This window comes from Oryzias latipes, chromosome 12 (assembly GCF_002234675.1).
Source record: "Oryzias latipes chromosome 12, ASM223467v1".
Classification (NCBI taxonomy): Eukaryota; Metazoa; Chordata; class Actinopteri; order Beloniformes; family Adrianichthyidae; genus Oryzias; species Oryzias latipes.
Window position 1 is genome coordinate 24317597 of NC_019870.2, and position 21995 is coordinate 24339591.

At 40.6% G+C, this 21995-nt stretch overlaps 2 protein-coding genes across 2 annotated transcripts in view; both read left to right on the forward strand.

Annotated features, from left to right (window-relative positions):
• The first annotated feature begins 840 nt into the window (after positions 1-840).
• On the forward strand, positions 841-8711 carry LOC101168723 (serine/threonine-protein phosphatase 6 catalytic subunit). The gene is made up of 7 exons (XM_004075026.4): positions 841-1003; positions 2015-2110; positions 2222-2287; positions 5507-5648; positions 5727-5806; positions 7345-7554; positions 7647-8711. The coding sequence occupies exons 1-7, from the start codon at positions 929-931 to the stop codon at positions 7893-7895; spliced, it is 918 nt and encodes a 305-aa protein (XP_004075074.1). The 5' UTR covers positions 841-928; the 3' UTR covers positions 7896-8711.
• Positions 8712-10688: 1977 nt separating this feature from the next.
• The window catches only part of scai (suppressor of cancer cell invasion), a 36500-nt gene continuing 25193 nt past the window's right edge, over positions 10689-21995 (forward strand). Inside the window, exons 1-2 of the mRNA XM_004075063.4 lie at positions 10689-11314; positions 17645-17769. Of these exons, the coding sequence (XP_004075111.1) occupies positions 17663-17769 (107 nt within the window). The 5' untranslated portion in view covers positions 10689-11314; positions 17645-17662. The remainder of the gene's footprint in view (positions 11315-17644; positions 17770-21995) is intronic.

Below are 21995 nucleotides of genomic sequence, written 5' to 3' on the forward strand. Positions count from 1 at the left end.
ATTTTGCACTTGAACAGAAAGAGGCAAAAGTGCTTTGATTGCACGTCTTTTTGAGATTCAAGAGCGAAAATTGATAGCATATTTTTAAGTTTGAGAGTACAAATGTTTTGTTTGCATGTATTTTTGAGTTTCAAGTGCATTCTTCGGTTTCAATAGCAAAATAATTAATTTTAACTTGTCCTGTCGAGGCAACAAATTATATCACTCAGACTATGATGTCAGACTTTTAAAAGCCTTTAGACAGTGTGTGATTGCTGAATGATGACACAGGTTTATGACAGGTTCAGTTTAAGTTATTTCCAGCAATAGATTTACAAATATTACAGAAAATTACGGTCAGTTTCTGAAAATCTCTACAAGTAATTTATTCAGTTAGTTTAATAAACCTTGAGTGGTCTTTAAATTTGTGTATTTATAACAATAAAATATCTGTTTAAAGTATATTTGAAAACAATCAAAGAAACTGTGAGACAACTGACCATACAATGTATGTTTAAAGCGAGAATAACATTTAGATAGTTAAAATAGGTCAAGATTATAGTCAAATTTTATAGAAACTAGTTCCTGAGCTAAAAAATGGAGCTGAGGTGGATGAAGGTACAGTGAGGTTGATGGAGGAGGTCTAAGGGAGTGGGAGGAGGTGGCAGGATTAGAACCAAATACAAATTAAATTGCCAGAACGTGGAATGAACCAAAACGTTCACAAAAGTTTTTTAGACATTAATTGGAAGATCAAATGGATTACGGAGAAAAGGCTGTGGGGAGCCTCTGTTTAGTTGCAACATTCCACACCAATAGGTGGCGCAAACGAGCGACTCCGTTTTCTGCAGCCGCTTAAAAATTGATCTGCAGCGAAAGTCCAACGAAGAAGTAGAGTAGCTTCTTACTGCTAGCTGGCTAATCGTCGTTTCTTTTTCGAGCTGGAATTATGGCACCTTTAGACCTCGATAAGTACGTGGAAATCGCAAAACATTGCAAATATTTGCCAGAAAATGACCTAAAGGTGAGTAGCAGATGCCGGAAACGATCAGATGGAGGGTTATTTTTTAAATGCGGGAAGCTAATGGCGGGCACATAAGTTTATTCGACAAAGTATACGGTACATTTATTAATGTATTTCTATTTTCCTGAAGGTGAGCCTTGTTTACCTTTGTTTCTGTTGTTTTTTTAGTTGTAGTTATTCTGACCTATTGAATATAAATTAAAGGAATCGTTTGTGGGTAAAGTTAGAGAGGAAGTAGCCGTTTGTCGTCTTGCTAACTAGCAGGACAGGGTCCAGGCAGAACCGTAGTGCAACAAAACTCTCAGTGGGAGAAAAAATAAACCACTTTAAGTAACTACAACAAAAAAAAAACTTGTATAGCAAGTTTTTTTAAAGAGCATTTTTTTCATCTGCTCCTTATTCACCACAATATGGAATAAAGAAATAGTAAAAACGCAGGTTTTTAATCTTAATTTTCTGTGTATCTGGCCTCCATGATCATGATAAAAAAAATGCCAGAACATGTTAACCACAACAAAAGCATTAAATTAACCAACAACAGAATTTTTATTGGAGTGGGTCTTTAATTAGCAAGCAACTGCTGATTTTCTGTTTTGCTATGATGAGCCCATTGAAGGTGTGTTATTTCCTGCTATCTGTGTGTGTTTCAGAGGGTTTCGTTAGCTTGATTCTCATCCTCTTCATGCATCAAAAAGGATTTTAGCTAACAGGCATTCAGATCATTTTTCCCCCTGTTGTATTTATAATAGTGTGACTTCATATACAAATGTTTTGTATTTTAATATGAAATGTGCAAAAAGGGAACTGTATCAGTGGTTGAATATATAGATGGTGTCATTTCTGTCGATCCTGAATAAAGCAGACATGCTTTGTAGCTTATTGTTACAGAAGTATAATGTTCTACTTTATGATAATACTTTAAAAACATATTGTTTTGTTGCTAAAGATGGCCTTTTATGTTGATGATTTTCTGTTAAATTTATGAAACCTTTATTTATTTTTTTCTTATAGAGACTTTGTGATTATGTTTGTGATTTGCTGCTGGAAGAGTCAAATGTTCAGCCAGTTGCGACTCCCGTTACAGTTTGTGGAGATATTCATGGTCAGGTAGGTCTCATGGATTTAGTTCTGTCCCTGGCCTGAAATCTTGAATCCTCGGTTTATCTTAAGTGCTTCAATATATGATTTAACATAACCCTCTGTTATATTTCTGTCTAGTTTTATGACCTCTGTGAACTCTTCAGAACTGGAGGCCAAGTGCCAGACACGAACTATATTTTCATGGTAAGAAATCAAATATTATTTCTCTTTTATTTCATTGCATGTTTCTAACTTTTTAATGATTTAATTGTAATTAGGCCTCTGCTCAATAAAAGAAAATCCCTGTAAAACGAAAAAGTAGAGCTTCCTCTTTTTCAGTCAGATAATATGGTGTATATTCAGGAATTAGTTGAATTAAATGAATGTTTATTCAATTAATGTGAAACCATTCATCCATTCATTCAGTCTGTTGCAGGGTCACAATCACACAACCTTTCACTCTCACAGTCACACCTAGGGACAATTTAGAGTTGCCAATTAACCCATGAAGCATGTTTTTGGACGGTGGATGGAAGCTGGAGATAACCCACGCACGCACAGGGAGAACATGCAAACTCCACATAGAAAGGTCCCCCGCTGATGTTCTGTTTCAGGTCCCCCAGCCGGGACTTGAACCAGGGGGCTTCTTGCTGAGGCAAGAGCGCTAACCGCTGTGCCACCGTGCAGCCCCACGTGAAACCATTTGGGTTTCACAGATTTCAAATTTCAAATGAACCCCTGCCGCTCTGCAGCAACCATGTCCTAGAAAACAACCGTTTTTTCTTTAATGTTGGCTAAAATGACATAATTATAATTACCCCCATGTGAAACCATTAGGGTAATTATGATAATGTCATTTTAGCCAAACATTGTTTTCTAGGACATGGTTTCTGCAGAGCGGCAGGAGTTCATTTGAAATTTGTGGGTGGGACTTTTGGCTTGGAAGTAACCCCACACTGATATCCCATGAAATCTTTGTTTCCGCTCTCTCCCACTAGCTTACACCCCTTCCCACCCCCAACTTAACATTACTGGTGCAACAAACATGGCGAGCAATGTTGGAGCTATCCAGCTGTACAGTTTATATCCAGATGTCAGCTCAGACGAGGAAAACAGAGACGTACATGGATCCATTTGTCTGCAAGTGGATGCATCAGAATTGGGTGGAGCAGGGTGACTTTGGCACACCCATTTCACCTGCTGTGTCACCAATTTGAGCTTTATTGAACAGCGGGTTTGCTTTGCTCTAATTTGAATAAAGAAATATTCAGAAATGCAGTTTTAATCTTAAATGCTTTTAAATGTGTGCTCTATCACGAGAAAAAATGCACAAGAACATGTTAACGACAACAAAGCATGAATTTGTTGTGGTTGAAAAGGTGGGTGCACCAAAATTTCATGCTGGTGCACCAGAGTAAAAAAGGTAGGCCCATCAGTGCAAGAATTTAGTCTAAAACCCTGCTTTCACTGGAAGGTATGTGGACTTCCTACAAGCTTACTCCTGATTTGTATTAATTGTTGCCATGGGCACGTCGATTCGGACCAATCACTGCTTCCTAAATTCATCTGGCTCCTAATGGTGGCGTCCTTATTGCGTAAAAATGGCCACTGAATTGACCTCATTTTGTTGGAGTGGGATTTAAAGCATTTTCATGGGCTACTTCACGTTTACTTAGTCCAGTTCTCTTGTACAGTCAATGGTAACATACAATCTTTTTTTTATTAAGTGAGTTTTTTGGTCTGCTCCCGATTCTCAATGATTTTTAATAAAGAAATTCTCTGAAAGTCCATCTTGAGCTTAATGTCCTTGTTAAAAACACCAAAAACAGAATTTTCATCAGAGTAGGTCTAGTTTAAGTGTTAGCTGGCCTTTTTATGGTTAAATATTTGTTATTATTTGTTATAAAATAACAGTCATTTGTTGTGTAGTGGCATCCAACAATTCAACAGACGACAACCTTTAAAAGAAATACTTTAATTGTTCAATTCTGCTGCACGGTGGCGCAGTGGTTAGCGCTCTTGCCTCACAGCAAGAAGGGCCCTGGTTAAAGTCCTGGCTGGGGGACCTGCAACAGAACATCAATGGGGGACCTTTCTGTGTGGAGTTTGCATGTTCTCCCCGTGTATGCGTGGGTTCTCTCCGGGATCTCCGGCTTCCTCCCACCGTCCAAAAACATGCTTCATAGGTTGATTGGCAACTCTAAATTGTCCCTAGGTGTGACTGTGAGAGTGAATGGATGTGTGATTGAAGACATTCTACCCTGCAACAGACTGCCGACCTGTCCAGGTTGTCCCCTGCCTCCGCCCACAAGTGACCGGGATAGGCTCCGGCAGCCCCGTGACCCCGAAAGGGATAAACTGAATAGAAATTGAATGAATGAATGTTCAATTCTGACTTCAGGATTTAAGTAAACAAAATCTAAATGTTCATGTTTCTGTGATGCATTCAATGCATCTAACGGCAGCACCAAAGTTACACCCACTTAATTGAATTAATTTGAACGAAAGGAAAATAATTGTCTGAAAACTACGTGTTATTTTTAAGGTGACCTAACAAAAAAAATGATTTATCTTAACTGAAGCAAATAATTAAGTTAGATCAAAGTAAAAAAGTTTATCTTTCCAACATCCATATGTGGTCTTATCACCCTCTCATGGTGGAAAAAGTATTATCTGAGCTTTTTCATCCACTAAATCATCTTCAAATGGACATGCCATGCTCCTTCACCTCTCTGTAAACAAACTAAACTTCAACTAAACCTGCTCCAGACCAGGTTATGTTCAGAGCATGAGTTGCCATGGTAACTTGACCTACCCTCAAACATACCTCCATTTCTGGAACCAAAAGCTGAGGTTATCAACTTCCTTAGCCTCAAACTTATCGTGGGAGCTAGCATAACCTGCTTTCTGGAATACCCCCCTGAACTACTTGGAGCAGATACTGGAACTAAACTTTAACGTGATGACGTAACACGTCTCTGACTCTCAAACTGGCGCCTCATAGTGGTAAAAACAAACATTGCATCATCGTTGGCAAGGAAACATAAATGACGTTTTTAACATAATGTTTATTAATCTCTCAACAAAACAAAGTGGCTGGCTTTCTGGCTCAAAAAGGGGAAATTTGCAGGAAAATGAATCGGAGGTTTTACATTTCATATTAAATCTATTGAGAAATATGATCTAAATATACACATTTATCAAGTCTTATATTTTAATCACAGGCAACCAACTGGCCTTTTCTGTTTTACAGAGAAGAAACATGCTCTGTTTTTTCAGCGCGTTTTATTAATCGTCATGTGTGCACACAGCATTACAGCGGAACTGACCCCGGATTGATTTGGTCGTCTGCATGTTTGTCTCAAATATCAGATGCTTTAAACTCTTTGCTGATCTTCTCTTTTTATGTTTTTTGCTTTATAGGGAGACTTTGTCGACAGAGGATATTACAGTTTGGAGACATTTACATACCTACTAGCTTTAAAAGCCAAGTGGCCCGATCGTATCACTCTTCTAAGAGGAAACCACGAAAGCAGACAAATAACACAAGTGTACGGCTTTTATGGTACGTACGACATAAATATGCTCTGAATGTTGTTTGGCTTGTTTGTTGTGTCACTGGATCAAACTGATTTCTGTTCAGATGAATGTCAAACAAAGTATGGAAACGCCAACGCCTGGAGGTACTGCGCCAAAGTGTTTGACATGCTGACTGTGGCAGCTGTAAGTTCATTTATGAAACTACTCCATATTTGCTAGATGCTTGTCTGCAGTGCATGTTTTCAGCTCTCCCCTGAATCAACATTTGTTTTAGCAACAGTTATATAATCAACTCATTCAGATTCTCCTAAGCAATGGTCCCTCGCTATGACGCAGTTTACTTTTCACAGCCCCCAGTTTGGCAGATGTTTTAGACCAATTCAGCCTTTTTTAAACTGTGCACTGTGTTCTGCATCCTGATTGGCTGTTGACCTTGTCAATCAATGTTCTCACTGCCATGTCTCCTGAACAGAATTCGTTCAGTTTGCCAAATTTATTGCGATCATATCTTTGTTTTTATTCTATAATCCTGGACTTATTTTTCTGCAAGGTATGAACTTTTAGAGTTTAAACAAGGCAAAAAAGTGTGAAAATGTTCATGTCTGTGTGAGAAAAGTGTATCAGGTGTGCAGTGAGGGGTTTTACAGCCTTGAAACATCGGTAATTAGTTTACTTTGCCTATTACTTGTTTTTTTCCCTTTAAAAAGGTTTAAAGTAAATGAGAAACGAGGGACCAGTGTGTAAGCCAGGATCATTACACAATTGCTGGGTTTTTGTTTTTTAAGAAAGCACACTAGTCCATTTACTGTCTTTTACCTTTATGATCCCTGGTCATTTCTGTTTACTGAACAGAAATGATCACCAATTGCTACATTAGGATCCATCATAAAGACCTCAAGCTGGTATAACCTGATTTGATCTGTGTGTCACATTTAATATTTGTGTGGCAAATTTGTTTTAGTTGTTTTTTTTTTTCAAACTAATGCGGCTTTTTCTTTAGAAAACTTTGAGATCATTTTTCAGCAAAAATATCTGTTTAATGCCCTGAAGTACAAATTGCATCAACAAATCACTCAACGCAAAAACACATTAAAGATCACAACAATTCAAAAAGAAAACGACAACAACATTGCAGTTTAGAAATAAAGGGGGGGGGGGGGCAAGAAACCAAAACGCAGTTGCAGTACAGGAAACTAAATAAAAAGGAAATGTTTCTTAAAATTAATTTCACAGAAACCAAAACAAAATGTTAAGAAAATAAAACAATGAGAAGGCAATAAGTACATCGTTGATTGGAGGATGTTGTTTGTCCATCATTTCAATAGGTTATTTGGAACGAAGCGATATTGGATAAAATCATCCAATCAGTGATGTCCCATAGTGCCGACTTTTTCTGCTTTCTTGTTGTTATGTTTTGTAATTTAGTTTTGATTTTTTTTTTTTTTTTTTTTTTTTTTACAAAATGCTTTGTCTTAAGTTTAAGAAAATTTAAATTGTCTTTTGGAGTTTTGTTTTTATTTCTAAAATTCAGTTTTTTATTCTTTGTTTGCGTTTCAAATTGTCATTATGATCTTTAACATGTTTTTGTGCTGAGTGATTTATGAGTGTGATTTGAATCTTCAAGGCCACCGTACTTTAATATGGAACAGAAATGTCTTTACCTGCAAACCTTCTTGACTTGTTTGACCTATTGACACCCCCCACCCCCACGTTGTTCTCAGTTAATAGACGAGCAGATCCTCTGTGTCCATGGTGGACTTTCACCAGACATCAAGACTCTGGACCAGATCCGAACCATCGAACGCAATCAAGAGATTCCTCACAAGGGGGCCTTCTGTGATCTGGTGTGGTCCGACCCGGAGGATGTAGACACATGGGCTATAAGTCCTCGTGGAGCTGGATGGCTGTTTGGGTCGAAGGTCACCAATGAGGTAATCCAAAGTAGTCCAATAGAAGGTGGTGGTGGAGCAGCATCTTCTGATCCTCGGCTCTGTCTCCAGAGTAACGCTGATCTCTGTTTTAGTTCGTCCACATCAACAGCTTGAAGCTCATCTGCCGTGCTCACCAGCTGGTTCACGAGGGCTACAAGTTCATGTTCGACGAGAAGCTGGTGACCGTGTGGTCAGCCCCCAACTACTGCTACCGCTGCGGAAACATCGCCTCCATCATGGTCTTCAAGGACGTCAGCAGACGAGAGCCCAAGCTGTTCCGCGCCGTCCCAGACTCGGAGCGCGTCATACCTCCACGGACGACCACGCCCTACTTCCTCTGATGACTGAAGCCCCAGAGATCCCTGCTCTTGAAAAATATTTATATGCAGCTGATTGAAATTAAAAATAATTTGTCATTGAGGGTCAACAGCTTTTTCTGTGGTGAAGAGTTGCTGATCCGGTGCTTGCACCACACCCCCCTTCCTCGTGATAAAACTTAAATTAGAGGCGGTAAAGTTGAAAAATGTGGATTTGGAACTACTGTAAAGGAAAGTTTTGTGCGTTAGCATAGACACGATTTTTTATTTTCTGCTCCCATTTCTCAAGAACTGTTTTGTTTTTCTTTGGATTATTCTTTTGAATTTGTGGAAAAGTGTTGTCTCTGCATAAACCCCTGCGGTCCACGCTGCAACACCCACTTAGCCCTCCACACTTTAGATATAGCTTTGTAATTTATTTGACGTCAAAATGAAGGGCACAATTTTTACCCTTTTATTTTTTATAATTGCCAAAAAGATGCTGTCTTATGCTCACATTTCTCTGAGCCTTTTTTTCCCTTCAGCTCATCCTGTGTGTGGATGTCACAGGGAGGATCCATGCTTTTTGGGGTTTCCTCTGCCAGTGCTTTGATGGAAATCTGCCATCTCATGACACGGCAGTCCGGCTTCATCTCTTCTTCCTGTTCTGAAATTTAAAAAAATGTTCAGTATGTTTTGTGAAAAGTAGTTGCTCGAGTCATGAAATGTGTCAGTGTTGTAACTACTGATGAAATGGAGTGATTGCTGATGTGAATGCATTGATCCAGTTCCTCCGTTCTGTTTTTTTCAGTGTCTTCTGTCTGAAAGTAACTTTTGACATTAAATACTTGGTCAACAAAAGTGTTGTCATTGACCATTTTGGTTCTTTTGCCTGCACAGCTCCATAGGGGAGTAACGAATCATTTTAACAACGGTCTGCTAATACGATTCACAGTCGATGCTAGTTCATTTTGAACGATTGGATTTGATCTGATTTACTCCCCTAAAATGGATCCAGGACGGCTTTGCTAAAACTTCAACCAGTGTGACTCAGAGATAAATACCTGGTACTGAACAGTGAAGGTATAGTTTTCTAGATTCCTTGTATTTCTTCAAGAAAATAAAGTGTAAATTAAATGTGTGTACTAACAGATAAACAAGAATTAATGATAAATCCATTCACATTTTGAAACCAAACAGGCCAGTTATTAAAAAACTAAAAATGAGAAACAAAAAACAAAAGAAGGTATTAAAACATAAAGGGATCTTTTGATGGTTCTGGATGTCCACTTTCCAAATTGAAGAACATTTTGGTTTTTTTAGCCAATGCAATCATCAATCATCATCCTAAAAGACACCAAAGTTCATTTGTTTTCCCCTCATGGAATTTCAGTCTCGTTATGGCAGATCTTGTTTGTTTCAGGAAAACTGCCCCGCTTCCTTCTGCTCACACTCAATATGGACTTCAAAGAAGCAGCAGACCAAACATGTGCTCCTTATGGAACACATAAAATACCTTTTTGTCAAATCATTGAAGAGTTTCCTGTGATATCTTCACATCTACGTAGTTTATCCTGACCCAAACCAAACTTCCAAGGTGAAACTTCTGCAATGAGAAACCACAGCATTCTTTTCAGAACAAATGACTTCACTTTTGCCTTTCATGTGTGTTACATTTTGACATTCCTCTGTTTTCTGACTTCAGCAATAAAGGAGAGGAAGTAAACATGTCCAAATACAGAGAGAAAAACAAAGGATGAGACTTTGGATGGTGGCCTTGTGTGGGACAAGGAGAATGGACGCTTGCAGGATGGGAAAAAAGAGGGACAACAAAACTTAAAATGGTAAAAAATAAAAAAGATTAATTGAATGGAATAATGTCCCAAAACTAAGATATGGTGATTAGTTTGAAGCATAGTCTGTCAAAATGAAATTTGCTGATGACGAATCTTAGGGACCCACCAGACGAATGAGGACAACATGGAAATGATCTAGAAATGAACATTTTATTTCTTTGAAAATCTATTTATTATGATGAAACTCAACAAAATAAAGTCAAGCAGTTCATCAAACTTCAAAATTAACAGACACAAACTGAGCTGCAAATGAAGCGGAATGGGAAACATTTTTAATGGCTGACAGCCCTTAGCAAAAAGTAGTCTATAGTAAAAGTGAAGCAGTGTACTTGATCTTCATATTGTAAATTTAAAATGCTCCAATTTAGACTAAGAGAAGATTTCAGTTAGTTTCCTCACATATCAATGATCTGTAGTAGACTCGCCAAACACACTTAAAAAATTAACTTCATCTGGACTACTTTTTGCTGATGGACACCACCTTGCAATCAACTCACAAATTCTACCAATTCAACAACAAATTCTGAGCATTAAGCAAGTTACTTCCTCATTGTAATAGATTACAGACTACTTGATAAATTGCTGTGAAAGAAGAGTTTTTACACCTTTAAGAAAAAGTAGTCTATTTGGGAGTACTAAAATTATACTTTTAGTCCATACGAAAAGTATACTTAAAGTTGTATTTTTAAATATTATTTTTATATTGTAAACTCAAAATGTTCCAGTTTAGCCTGAGGAAGTATTCAGTTGGTATATTTCCTACACTAATCATACATGGTCTAACGTATACTTGTACTAAAGTATACTTAAAATACACTTCAGGTGTAGTGCTTTTTGCTAAGGGGGGTGCCTTGGAAATGGCAGATATACTCAATGTAATCATTGACCATTGTGTCAATAATAATCAATCAATAATTGTAATCATTCACCAATCTGGTGCGCACAAATGTGCACCCTTATGGAAAATATTGTTTTCTGTTTAAAAAAATAAAAGGTGTGCAGGATTATAAATTTTCACTGCAACGTTGAAGCCCACTGGGTATTGAAAGGCTGCAAGAGTAAATTGTCAGAAAGTTAATTTTTGCGTTTTACAAACTTGTTTTATGCACTTTTGCAAACAAAAATAATCTGTGCCCAAAACAAAAGTCATACATTTTGTGCGCAAAAAATAGAAAGGTTAACATTTTACTATTAGTAGTAGAAAAGTCATAGATTAGTTTTATTAGGAGGCAACATAACCCCCACTGTTGATAATGCAGTATTGTCTTCTCAGGAACTTTTTGTAGACGCACACTGACGGGGAAGCGGGTTGCCGGTTCAGTCTGTGACACTCCCGCCGCGTTTGTGTCGAAGACGTTGACCCGGAAGCAGCTAGCTGTGGAGCGCAGCCAACCAGCGGCTGTCATCCGCCTTCCTCCTGCCGTCTTCTCGGCTGTCTCCGGACAACAGCGGCTCCTTCAGCCCACGCTCTCCGCGGCTCCGTCCCCTGCTGCCGGGACTCCGCAGGCACGTCCACACGGCGGGCTCCAGCAGCGGAACTGATCCACGCTCTCCCCGGGGATTTGGAGACGCACTCTCGTGGTTCGTTCAGAGAAGCCGACCGGAGAGGTGAGAGGATGCCTGGGAATGACAGTCTGCGGCGGGTAGCGTCGCTGCAGCCGCGGATGACCCGCCTACTGGTGCCTCACAAACAGCCTCCTCCAGCGGTTATCTTTGTTGTTCAGGCGGGGATTTGATGGAGTCATCGGGGACGATGAGAGGCTACAGAGACCCTCTCAGTGCACCGATTCATTCAGGCACCTATAAGTCAAATTGCTTCCCATTTATCAGTTTAAATGATTGCAGACCATTCTAGCTCATAGTAACCTGAATGAAACGGCTGCAATTACGAACAGAGGCTGCTGGCTGTGCGTCATTGTTGCGCATATGACGGCGCTCCTTCCACCAGAGCCCATTCAAGCTCGAGTTCTTCCCTTTCTGTTCTGACCCGAAGGCGTTAAGCGCTTGGAGGTCGGTTCGGAGGCGGAGGACACACGCGCCGCTCCGCGCCGCTGCAGAGTGGTGCCTGTGCGGTGCTTCCCGGCGCAGGAGCGGCGTGCCTGCCGAAGGTGCGAGGCGCTCGTGACGCGCGCGCGGCAGGGGCGCTTCCCCTGCAAAATCACAATGGAGACGTCGATTCTCCACCAGGTTCTGTTGCCGTGAAGTTCTACATTTTCGAAAAGAAAGAAATTAAAAAAAGAAAGAAATATTGAATAAAAATTGTGACTTTTTTCAACTTTTGTTGTTTTACCAACATTGTCAACATGTTCCCAGTGGTCTTTTCATGATGATTATGCAATTTTTGCCCCCCCCCGCCCCCCCCCTCAAAAAAGTCGTTTTCTAGGACACAGCTTTTGCAGAGCAGCAGTTCTTCAAAAATTCACCTCTGAGTTGTTGGTGCCCCATCTCCTTCTCCTCCCCTTTGCTGAGAGCTCCCTGTTTACACTCTCTCCCACTAGTTTACAGCCCCAACCTAACTTTATTGGTGCAGCAAAAATGACGAGCAAAATTGGAGCTATCAGCCACACAGTTTTACGCCAAATGACAGAGGATGAGGAAAAGCTATGAACCTACTCACTGGGCGCGTCATGTACTTTCCAGAACGCGCTGAATGCGGGTTTTTAGCATATAGTATTCACACTAGACTGTGGCTACAAGATACTAGCGCATATACCTACTGCTGGAAAAGGTTTGGAGCAAAAAAGTCACAGCTATGCAAATGTGAGTCTTGCACCAGGCTGTTTCTTTCTCAGCTCTATTCCGATCTATAAAAAGACTTGGTGACGTATAATTCTGGCTGTGCGCAAACCACAATTATTAATTTCTCTTCTATGAATAATTTTCAAAGAATTGGCACTTCTGGGAGTTAAAAAGGAGGCTAACCATACGTCACTACCAAAAGTTCAACTGGTTTAACTTTCAATGGCTGCACGTTTTGTATGTAGAGATTATAAATTAACTTAAAAACGTGAGTTTTGAACGCAGAAGCTCGAAACATGCATTTACGCATGCTTACGTAGACTTTTCATTGGAAGTGATCGTTTGAACGTGCGTTGCCGAGCCTGGTGTGAACGTTGCATTAGACGTACATGGATCTAGTTGTCTACAAGTGGATTTGTGGAGGTGAGCAGCGACCTTGCGGCCCACCCAGTTTATTTTCTGTTGTCTGCTCCAGATTCACAACAATTTCACTAAAGAAATACTCAGACATTTAATCTTTAGCTTAACTTTGATGTCGTCCATCATCAGAAAAATGCCACATAAACAGGGGAAGCTATGAAGCTTTTCCTTCTCCCTAATTTTTGAGTCAATTTTGTTATCAATATTTACAAAGATTAAGAAATCATTGATACAACCTTCTTCAAGCATTGCAAATATAAAAAAAGCAATGAAATCTTGAGCCCTTCAAGTTATGTACCTTACATAGTTTTTTATACATCTTTTTGGTCCTTTCATTTGTAATTGCCTTCCCATATGAAATGAAATGAAATTTCATTTCCAGATGAAATTTCCCCATTGTGGGATTAATAAAGTCATCTATCTATCTATCTATCTATAAAATGAATGCACAAGACCATGTTAAAAACACTAAAAGCACCATTTTAATGTCAGTGGGTCTTTAAAGATTCTGTGGATCCTACAAATGTCCACTGTAACACATGGAGTTGGTGGTCCAGCCTGAGTTGTATTACAAGACAAGTTGTGCGCTGTATTGTTCTGTCTTGACTGAAACAAAACAGAAGTCTTAGACTTGTTGTTTGATTCTCCGTTTTGTTGAAAGTGATGTTTTGGGTGTGAAAGTGAGATATCCAAGGTGGGACTCTGCTCTGGAGGGGCAACGCCGCTGTTCCACGACTGCTTGATTTTGTTGCTCTGGCTAACAATTTATGCAACTTCTGCTGATTATTTTCTCTGTTTCAAAAAATCAAAATAGTCATTTTTTTCTTCAATTTTCCCAGAAATAAGTCCAGCAAATATTTAAACTTTGCATGTTTTCTTTTTATTCAAAAGAGAAAAGGAGCATTAATGCTTTAGACCAGGGTTCACCAACCTTTTTGAGACTGAGGGCTATTTCATGGGCACTAAGTGGTATAAGGGGGCAACAGGACCTGTTTGCTAACCCCCCCCCCCCCCCCCCACACACACACACGACATCCTTTTGTCTGGCCTATTTTTATTTGCTCATTTTACACAAAAATTCATAATTTTCTAGACCCGTATTACAGGGGGGTCAAACTCAGTTGCACAGGGGGCCTAAATCCAAAACACATTAGAGGTTCAGGCCGAACAAGATAAACATTTATTGAACACACTAAAGCTAAACTTTTAAACCTTTAAAACTTTAACTTAACTTTAACTTTTTAAACATAAATATGAATAAAAACGGACAGGAATATTAATCCACAAGAATAAATATATTCTATCAAAAAATAATGCAAGTATGAACAATCAAAGCCAGGAAATATTAATAATTAGAAATAATAAATCAAATGATTCTGTTTTCTTTCTTCTTTTGTAATTTTTTTTAGAGCTGAACTCCTGACATCATTTTTAGCAATAAGTTCATTTCTGCTTGGTGTGTGATGTTCTGTGAGTCTCTCTCTCTCTGGTCCTGTGTGTGTCTTGGGTCCTGGGTGTCTCTGGTCCCTTGTGCATCTCTGGTCCTGTGTGCATCTCTGGTCCTGTGTGCGTCTTTGGTCCTGTGTGTGTCTTTGGTCCTGTGTGTGTCATTGGTCCTGTGTGTATCTCTGCTCCTGTGTGCGTCTCTAGTCCTGTGTGCGTCTTTGGTCCTGTGTCTTTGGTCCTGTGTGCGTCTCTGATCCTGTGTGTGTCTTTGGTCCTGTCGGTATCTCTGGTCCTGTGTGTGATGTCCTGTGTGTGCGTCTCTGGTCCTGTGTGTAATGTCCTATGTTTGTCTTTGGTCCTGTGTGTGTCTTGGGTCCTGGGTGTCTCTTGTCCCTTGTGTATCTCTGGTCCTGTGTGCATCTCTGGTCCTGTGTGCGTCTTTGGTCCTGTGTCTTTGGTCCAGTGTGCATCTCTGATCCTGTGTGTGTCTTTGGTCGTGTGTGTGTCTTTGGTCCTGTCGGTATCTCTGGTCCTGTGTGTGATGTCCTGTGTGTGCGTCTCTGGTCCTGTGTGTGATGTCCTGTGTGTGTCTTTGGTCCTGTCGGTGTCTCTGGTCCTGTGTGTGTCTTTGGTCCTGTGTGTGTCATTGGTCCTGTGTGCGTCTTTAGTCCTGTGTGCATCTCTGGTCCTGTGTGCGTCTTTGGTCCTGTGTCTTTGGTCCAGTGTGCATCTCTGATCCTGTGTGCGTCTTTGGTCCTGTGTCTTTGGTCCAGTGTGCATCTCTGATCCTGTGTGTGTCTTTGGTCGTGTGTGTGTCTTTGGTCCTGTCGGTATCTCTGGTCCTGTGTGTGATGTCCTGTGTGTGCGTCTCTGGTCCTGTGTGTGATGTCCTGTGTGTGTCATTGGTCCTGTGTGCGTCTTTAGTCCTGTGTGCATCTCTGGTCCTGTGTGCGTCTTTGGTCCTGTGTCTTTGGTCCAGTGTGCATCTCTGATCCTGTGTGTGTCTTTGGTCGTGTGTGTGTCTTTGGTCCTGTCAGTATCTCTGGTCCTGTGTGTGATGTCCTGTGTGTGCGTCTCTGGTCCTGTGTGTGATGTCCTGTGTGTGTCTTTGGTCCTGTCGGTGTCTCTGGTCCTGTGTGTGTCTTTGGTCCTGTGTGTGTCATTGGTCCTGTGTGTGTCTTTGGTCCTGTGTGTGTCATTGGTCCTGTGTGCGTCTTTAGTCCTGTGTGTGTCATTGGTCCTGTGAGTGTCATTGGTCCTGTGTATGATTTTGGTCCTGTGTGTCATTGGTCCTGTGTGTGATTTTGGTCCTGTGTGTGTCTTTGGTCCTGTGTGCGTCTTTGTGAAATGCATCAGAGGGATTTGATTATTTAAAAACCTGTTATTGTAAAAATCATGTTTAGGTCTCATAAAACATTAAAAACTAAATCAGAGAACTCATCACTGGGATTACTCCAAAAATATTTGGCATTTTCCTAATTTTGTACAACACCAACAATAAAAATCCTCCAAAATCCTCAATACTTTCATAAACAAATGATCTTTTGTTTATTTATGGTCTGAAAAAACTCAGCTGTTTTCCAGCCTGCATTACCTGCTGTCTTTATTTTTGACGTTACTATCACCAACTAAACAACCGTAAAAATAAATGTATATGGAAAATACAGACAAGTATTAAAAATGTCCGCAATAGTTAGTGAAGTATGACTTTAGAATGAGCTGAGTAATTTAAGATAAGATATTCCTTTATTAGTCCCACGATGGGGGACTAATAAAGGAATATGGGGACTTGTTGAATTTTTACTTCAGGGGACTTGTTGCGGCAGCAGTACAGGTACACAGAGCAGTATATAAAAAAACAAACAAAAAACAAACTATTGAGTCAATATACATTTCCAAAAAATTTGCACAGGATGACCATATAATCAGTTGGTGCAAAGGGTAAAAGAAATATGACAGAGCCGATGATGTTGGTTAACGTGGTTCACTGGGAGCAGCTAAGGTTGTACAGTCTACCGGCAGAAGGTAGAAACGACCTGCGGTGTCGCTCCTTCAGACACTTAGGATGTCTCAGTCTGACGCTGAAGGAGCTGCACAGTGAGGACACAGACTCATACAAATTAAGCCACCCGATGATCCAGGTGTTGCGCAATGGTCTCCGTGCGCCGTTTTACCTCGCAACCTGCACTCACACTACCCCTCCCCCTTCTCCTCCTCACACACACGCGCCTCTTTCTCAAAGGCGGGAGCGCCAATTTGCAAGTTTCAGGGCGTTCCATACTCTGCCATATATTTCACGATAGCAGAACTAAAGTGCCACAGTTACTAATGGCAAGCACTGAATCGCCACCCTCTACTATCCAGGCAAGAACCGTTGTGCCCGAGTCTTAATTCACTACCCTCTTACTTAGTAGCAGCCCCACTGGACATGTCCGAATCTGCAACCCGTGTCCCATGCAAAGCACAACCCCGGTTTGTTGAGAACGACACTCACATAAGTTAGCGGACAATCATATCGGTCCATTTATTTTGAACACACCCACCACCAGCCAAACAGCATTAACCTCACTTCTGCTCACAGCTCCCTCACTTATGGTGAGCGATTTAACACACCCGAGATTCCCCACTTCCCATGAGTCTTAGAAGCTGAAGGCGAGTTAACCCCCAGATCGCCACAATATATTGATATGCTATATGAGCAGTGCTATTTTTGGAGCATTCCCTGCGGGTGCCACAAGGGGTGCTCGGGGGCACACGGGCGCCCGCGGGCACAGGGTTGTTGAACCCTGTTCAGAGTGATCTATGAAGAACATTTCTTTGTTTGATCTTCACACTGTTGTCTTTGTCTTGCTGTAAATTAGATTTATTTGTTAATATTTGTAAACTTCTTCACACTTGAATAAGCGAACAGATATACATCCCACCTTGGTCTGTCAGGAGCCTTGCTAAATACATTTCTGCAGAAATCATAGGAGACATTGTCGCTGCAGAATCTGCTAGTCACTTTCTGCTAATCAGGTTCTAACAATCCACAGCATGAGCTGAACATTTTGACCTGACTCTGCTGCTTGACCTGATTGCACAGTCGTCTCAGAAAATTGGAGATTGCAGGCGCAGTGAAAGTGAAATCTGGGACAGCTAAGGTCAACCTAAAAAAGGTGATCATGTGACACATTTCTTCCAAAGAGTCTTGTGTCGGCTCATGGTAAAGTAGGACACTTTCATGCACTTGGATGACTGACAGCTTCAGTTTTGTGTGGAGTAAAAAGTAAAGGCGTTACTCTTTGGCTGACTTTGTACCATGCTCGCCCTTTTTTTTCTGTGTCTGATCAGGTTTGAAAAGCCAGTGTCATGACTGGAGCTGAGACCGAGGATGACATCCCATTAGCCGAAAGAAAGACCGTCACCGATTTCTGCTATCTGCTGGACAAATCCAAACAACTCTTCAATGGGCTGAGGTCAGTTTGAACCCTTCGATGTGTGTTGGACTGCATGAACAACATTCAACCTGAGGAGCTTGTTATTCTGGACAGAAGGAGGCTGGGAGCATACAAAGTTATGTCCAAAATTTTAACTTAAAATAAGCTAAGCAGATAAAAGAGACTGGTTTGAATCAAAGCAGGAGAAACTTGAAGCTTTTGAAAAACCAGAACAACAAGGTACAGTATCTGACAAACGAGCGGGCAAATTATGGTAAAATACTTGAGAGAAATAAATGTGGGACACTTTTGACTACGCTTTTTAAGTGTTCTTCAGTTTCTTTAATTCATTATTTCCCAAAAGTTTAATCATTTCCTCTTAGAGTCCATGTGAGTCTTTCCACGATCTCTTCACATGGTCTTTAGAGATCTTCTCTTTAACATCATTTACCATAGTTTAGTTTTAATTTCAACTTTCTCTTTGTTCTTCTAAAAATTCCTCTTTCGACTTATTGACATAATCTAAAAAAAGTTTATTTTCATTGTCAGCCATTTCAGAAAAAAAACTTTTATATAGAATAACTTCTTAAGGCTCTTGTTATTTGTAGCTGGAAAATAAAACTGACATCTTATCAGCAGAGGAAAGCATGAAGGGCTTGAGAATCTCCAGGTAGATTGCTGCATTGAAATTATTATCTAGTATTTGGATTTAAAGTTCATAAATTGTAAGACAGCCCTTGCTAAACATTATTAGCGTAAAAGCCAAAGTTCAACTACTGTTGTTCAATTCCGATTCTTTGACTCTTTAGGTTCTGGTTATATTTTCTTTTGAGAGTTTTTATTGCCACCTTAAAGATCCATGAAGAAATGAAATAAGTGTAGAGAAATGTTTCCAGACTCTCTTCACCGTGAGAAGGTCCTGGTTCAAATCCCAGCTGGGTCCTTTCTGTGTGGAGTTTTCGTGTTCTCCCCATACATGCATGGGTTTTCTCTGGGCACTCCGATTTCTTTCCGAAGTCCAAAAATATGTATCGCAGGTCAATAGGTGACTCTAGGTTGTCCTTAAAGGATTTGATTGTGTGTGATCATTTGTCTCTGTTTGCCCCTGAGATGGACTGGAGAACCATCTAGGGTTGGGGTGTCCAATTCCAGGCCTCAGGGCTGGTGTCCTATATGTTTTCCAATCAACCTGCCGTTGAAGCTCCTAATTGGCTAAACACACCTGATCCAGGTAATCAACAGCAGATGTGGCAGGGTTTCTGGAAAACCAGCAAGTTGCCGGCCCTTGAGGGCTGGATTTGGACACCCCTGGTCTAGGGTGAACCCAGCCTTCCCTCAAACATAGCTTGGATAGGCTCCAGCAACCCTGTGACCCAAAAATGGATGAAATGTTTCCAGTTCCTGGTCTGCAGGGAACACGATCCTGCACGTTTCCGATGTTTCTCTCTCAACCACAGCTGACTTTACCAGCTGTTGGTTTCAGGTGTTTGCAGAGCTTGATGAGCTTGGTCTCAATCATTGTAGCTGACTGAACTGTCCGTCCGAATCAAAAACCCAACACTGTTGAAGTTCACTGTTACTGTTGAGTGTTTGCCTAAAGCCTTAGTCACAAGCACGCATCACCTGTACACGTCAACCCCTGCCTGGGTGCTGCGGGCTTTTGGGTTGTCTTGCCCTGTAGAGGGTTGTAGAGAGGAGCGGCTACATCTTAACAGAGCACAGGTGTGTCTTGGAGTTTACTTGAGGCTCGTGCCGCCACTTTAAGGGACGTCATTAAAATGGAACGTGCCATTGTTGTGTGTGGTAAGGATAATGTAAGTCACACACACTTACGACGTAAGGGTGATTCTGTCGTACAGTGCCCTTATGCTGCACTCTAGTCCTTAAAGAGTTGCATGCACTGGCTCCTCACTGACCACGCACAAATACTGCCCACACAGAGTGTGCTGGTGATGCGTAAATTCCCATGGGACGAACAGAGAAAACCCCCTTTAATTATGAAATATTCTCATTTCTAACAGTCTGAATGAGCGTAAGGGAGCTGCAAGGAGCGCTCACCTTTTACTTGAACAGCACTGACGGGCTTCCAGCGCAGTCAAATGGAAAAATCAGTGCGATGTGCCTTTACCTCACCTATTTCACCCTTACTTACACTTACGTGTCACATACGTGTTCACTACGACCTGACGCCTGCAGCATGCCTGTAGAAAAAAAGGAACATGAGTATTTTTTGCTCACCGAGCGGTCTAAAATGTTAAAATTTTGTGCGGGCCAGCTCCCATTCTGTACCCGCAGACAATCCATATCCACCCGCAAGGGCAGTTGTGACTACGGCTTTAACCATTTCAATAGCTGTCATTCAGGAAATTACGATGGGTTTGAAAAAAAAAAGACCCAAAAAAGCTGAAAAAAAAGCTGTTTTCATAAAAAAAAAACGTATTTAAATGTTGAGTAATGGGAAAAGGACAGAAAAACCTTTAAAATCATAAAAAAAAAGAGAACAGCCTAGTTTAGAAGAATTACTGAGTCAACTTCTCAGTGGCCGCTGTGCAGAACGCCTCCTCTGGTGTTCTTACAGTGAATTTCACAGGAGCTGAGGGCGAGTGTATACTGCTAACAGACGGCCATATGGAGAAGCAGGAGCTTCCTGCTGAGCTGGCGAGCCTGTCATCTGATGGTCACTAAGCAGCAGAGCCCTCACTAAATTACAGGAGAGAGCTTTAGATCAGCGCAAGATTGGGAGAAAAACGATACTTCCTGGTATTCGTCTGTCTGTGGAGGTAATATGCCACAGTTTTCCCCCAGTCTTTCCCTTCTGTCATTTGTTTCTTGTTTATCACAAAGAACAGACAGCAGAGCGGCGGACAGATTAAGCAGACTTCACGGGTGGATGCCTGGGCTTTAATTTGCAGTAAAAAGTGCTGACAGGTGGTGAAGGCAGCTTGTTTTCTACCTGTTTAGGAAGGCTCCTCTGCCAGGAGCCTGCACAGATTCATTAAGACATTTAAATAGATACTGAGATAAAAATTCAATCATTTTTATCATTTGTAGTCAAATCAAATTGGATTTAAAAGGCTGGTTTTTGGAATTGTTTTTTGCAAAGCTCTTTGTTTTGATTTCAAACTAAAAGCATCTAACTTTAGTGAAGCTTGATTCACTAACACACTACAAAACAGAATCTTAAGAAAGTAAAAAGACCCTTGTTTCAAGTAAAAAAATTCTCATTTTCTGTCTTGCAAGAAAAAGAATCTTATCAAGAAAGGTTTTCAATAGTAAAATAATCGTAGTTTGAGAAAACTTGTCATAGTGACTGAGGATTTTTTTCTTAAAATAAGAATTCTTAGCCCATTGACAGATCTGATTGCTTATTCAAAGAAAAGTTTTCAAACATTAAGAACCTTTGACTTATTTCTAGGAGACCTGTTTTTGCAGGGCAGTTCTGTCTCCTCAACAAACATTTTGGGTTTTCTACCGTGAGAAGGTTTGAGACTGCAGGTAGTGTCAGATGTTTCCTCCTCCCTGCAAGCTCCAGTCTGTTTCACAGTGAGAGGAAATTCACTCCAGTCTGCCAAGATTCACCTCAATAAAGCTTTAAAGTCCAAAAATCAATTCTATTGAGCCACCTTTTTACAGCGTTCCACAATTAAGCATTTTTCAGTTTATATCCTAAAATATAAAGTTATTCTTAAACGCTTTAATGTCTTTTCACCACAACACAAGTGTGTAAAGATAAAGAAATCAAAAATTTGATTATAATAAATGTCTTACTACAGTATATACCGGTAGCTTTACACAGGTACATTCCAGAATTCACTAAACCAGGTTGGGGAGGTAAGAAATATGTTTGAGGTACTAAAGGTAACTGAAAAAACATTTTCAGTCAAATCAGACAAAATCCAACTTTTTCTTAGCGTTGGTGGACAAAGATGAAGAAAACTAGCAGATGGGACTCGGCGTGTGTGAAGAAAGTTTCATTGCATTGTTGCCACCTTCACTTTGTCAGCTTGTGCTGCGCTCAGTGTGGTTCTGTTGCTGCAAAAAAATGTTTCTACACCAAACAATGTTTAATTTTACTCGCTGTAAAACCAAACTGCAAACTTTCAAACTGTAGAGTGGTCAATGGTGAACAGATTCAGGAAGCGGTGTGTCAGTTACAGCAAAGCAGTCCCAGACCATAAGCAAGCCTCCTCCGTGTTTTACAGTAAGGATAATCTCCTTTACTTGGAATACGTTATTTCTGCATCTGTGAACATAGAGCTGATGTG